The 3,173-nt window shown below is 39.6% G+C and overlaps 1 protein-coding gene across 1 annotated transcript; it reads right to left on the minus strand.

The window, feature by feature from the left end:
* Positions 1–298: 298 nt before the first annotated feature.
* LOC142169773 (putative mitochondrial protein AtMg00300) lies at positions 299–730 on the minus strand. The gene has a single exon (XM_075231678.1). The coding sequence runs from the start codon at positions 728–730 to the stop codon at positions 299–301; it is 432 nt and encodes a 143-aa protein (XP_075087779.1).
* Positions 731–3,173: the final 2,443 nt, after the last annotated feature.

Here is a 3,173-nt window from a genome sequence, read left to right on the forward strand (position 1 = left end):
GTTCTTTCCATGTCTTCAAGAGTCCTACTCTTCATCTCCACAATACCATTTTATTGTGGTGTTCTTGGAGCTGAAAAATTGTGAGTAATGCCATTTTCAATACAGAATTCGTCGAATTTGGCATTATCAAATTCTGTACCATGGTCAGACCTGATACATACTACATTATTACCCATCTTCACTTGGATCTTCTTGACAAATGCAACAAATACTTGGAAGGTTTCATCCTTAGTTTGAGAAACAAAGTCCAGGTGAATCTGGAGTAGTCATCCACAATGACAAAGATGTACCTTTTTCCTCATCTGCTTGGCACTCTCATAGATCCACATAGATCCATATGGAGAAGATCCAGTGGCCTTGAGGTGATAACTTCCTTTTTAGGCTTGAAAGAGGATCTGACATGCTTTCCTTTAGCACACGCATCACACATCTTGTGATCCTTGAAGCTTGACTTGGGCAGACCATGAATCAGGTCCTTCCTGACCAATTTGTTTAACAACGTGAAGCTTGCATGACCTAGCCTCATGTTCCATAATTTTGTATCATCATCAACAATACTTAGACAGCTGAGATCACCACTCTGTAGGGACTCAAAATCAGCAACATAGATATTTTTGTATCTTTTCGCCACTAGCACCACTTCACCAGTCATAAGATTTGTGACTGTGCATATCTTTGACACGAATTCCACCTTGTTTCCTTTGTCAGATATTTGGGAAACACTCAACATGCTTTACTTCAATCCGTTGATATAGTACATATTTTTAATAGAATGAGAGAGTGACTTCCCAATCTTCCAAATCCCAGAATGTATCCCTTTTTGTCATTTCCAAAGGATACACTCCCTCCTTGCTGGGCCTTCAGTGAAAGGAAATCGATTGTACTTCCAGTCATGTGCTTTGAACAACCACTATCCATATACTATTGTTGGATGCTCCCCTTCACTGCTCCCTGCACAAGGAAATCAAGGGTTAGATTTAGGAACTCAAACAAGTTTGAGTCCCTTGTAATGAGGAAAGGGATGAATGAGAGTTCTTTTGGTCCAAGAAGGCATCATGCGTATTTTATATGAGGGACCAGGTTCTCTAGCGGTAGTTACCTTCTTAGAAAACACTTTGTTTTTCTATTGAGACTGAAACTTAGCCTTATAGGTTTCCTTAAAGTGCCTAGTGTCACCACAGTGAGTGCAGAGCTAATTGTCAGGTACAGTAACGTACTTGCTATGAGGGTTGTAGGGAGTTTTTTCCCTTTGAAACCTGATTCCCTGCCTGTTTCCCCCATTGTTTATGTACATGGCAGTGATAGCATCAGAGGACCAGGTCCACTTGAGTGATTTTTCAAGATCACTCTTGACTCTACCTAGTTCTTCCTAAAGTTGTTTGTTCATCTCAAGTTCAGCACACAGACTAGATTTCACCGATTTTATCTCATCTTCAAGCCTAAGATGTATTTCACCCGCAACTTTCTTTCCCTTTTGAAGAATCTCATTCCTACCTTTTCCTTTTAGTTCCTCAATTGTATCCTTCAGATCTACAACTACTACTAATAGATCATCTCTCTCATGCTCTATGCTAGCAACTTTTTCAGTCAAGGCTTCTTTCTCTTTCTTAACACACTCAATGGTCTCCTTTAGATCGACCACAACAACCACTAGATCATCTCTCTCATGTTCTACATTTGCAATTTTTTTAGTTAAAACATCATTTTCTTTCTTCAGACTCTCAATGGTTTCTTTTAAATCTACCACAACAACTATTAGGTCATCACTCGACTGTTCTTCTTCTCCTAGTTCAAGAGTCAGTGCATTTTTATCATTTATAAGACTGTGATAAGCATCAATTAAAACATTTGCTAGAGACATAAGTTTTTTAGGAGAATAAGACTTCAGATTTCTTTGAACATCTAGAAACTTTACCTCATCATTATCGTCGTCATCTTCATCATCATCGAACTGTGCCATCAAGGCAAAGATGGAGTCATACTCAGCTACTTCACTTTTCACTGCCATCTTGGAGATGTCACATTGATCATCATCTTTTTTAGATTCGCTGGAAGAGTCTCCCCATGCAGCAAGAGCTTGTTTCACAACATTGTCAGCGGCATTTTTCCTCTTGAAGCGTTTGTCAGGAACCGGGTTCCTCTTAGTTGCTTTGTCTGTGTTGTGTTTGTATTGATCTTTCTTGAGTAGAGGACAATCCTTGATGATATGTACTCGCTTACCACATTTATGACAAAAGTTATAATTTTTTGGCTTGTTGGAACTGCCCCTTTTTGGAACGCCTCCATTTCTGCGAACCATTTTCTGAAATCTTTTTGTCAGGTAAGCCATATCAGCATCCTCACCACCTGAATCATTGATGTTCATCTTAAAGACTAGGTTCTTCTCCCTTTTGTGATCTCTTCTCTCATTGTCCTTCTTCTTCTTCTTCTTCATTTCATAGGTTTTCAGATTGCCAATAAGTTCATCGATGGTTAGCTTTTAACGAGTTTGTTTCTTGGACTGATTTCTCAGGAACTGGGCAAAACACTGAGTATTTTCCTGACGAGTTTGTTTCTTGGAATGATTTCTCTCAGAGAGTGAAGCTCATTTATGATATAAGTGAACCGAGTATGAATGTCCTGGATGGATTCATCATCTTTCATTCTGAAAAGCTCATTTTATAGTGGTAAGCATGTCAATCTTTGATTTCTTAACTTGTGTTGTTCCCTCATGGGATGTTTGGAGAGCCTCCCAAATCTCCTTAGCAGATTGGCATGCTGAGATCCTGTTGTATTCATCGAGACCGATATCACAGACAAGAATTTTCTTTGCACGAAAGTTCTTTTCTATGGCCTTGCGATCAACATCATTGAACTCCTTTCTTGTTTTGGGGATTGTTACAGCTGGGTCACCACTGGTTTATGGGGACAAAGGGTTCATCGCAGATGACGTCCCAGATCTCTGAGTTTTCAGCCATGATGAAGTCGTGCATCCTAGTCTTCCACATCCATAGTATTGGCCATTGAATCTTGGTGGCTTGTAGGTAGATTGACCTTCTTCGAAGTTTGGTAGAGTAGCCATGAGGATCCTTTCTAGGTGTTAGCCTGATAGAAAAAACCTGTTCTGATACCAATTGATAGAATTCAAGGGTCCACCAAACTATATAGAGAACCAAGTTCTCTATTAGTTCTCA

This window comes from Nicotiana tabacum, chromosome 15 (genome assembly GCF_000715075.1).
Source record: "Nicotiana tabacum cultivar K326 chromosome 15, ASM71507v2, whole genome shotgun sequence".
In the NCBI taxonomy this organism is placed as follows: Eukaryota; Viridiplantae; Streptophyta; class Magnoliopsida; order Solanales; family Solanaceae; genus Nicotiana; species Nicotiana tabacum.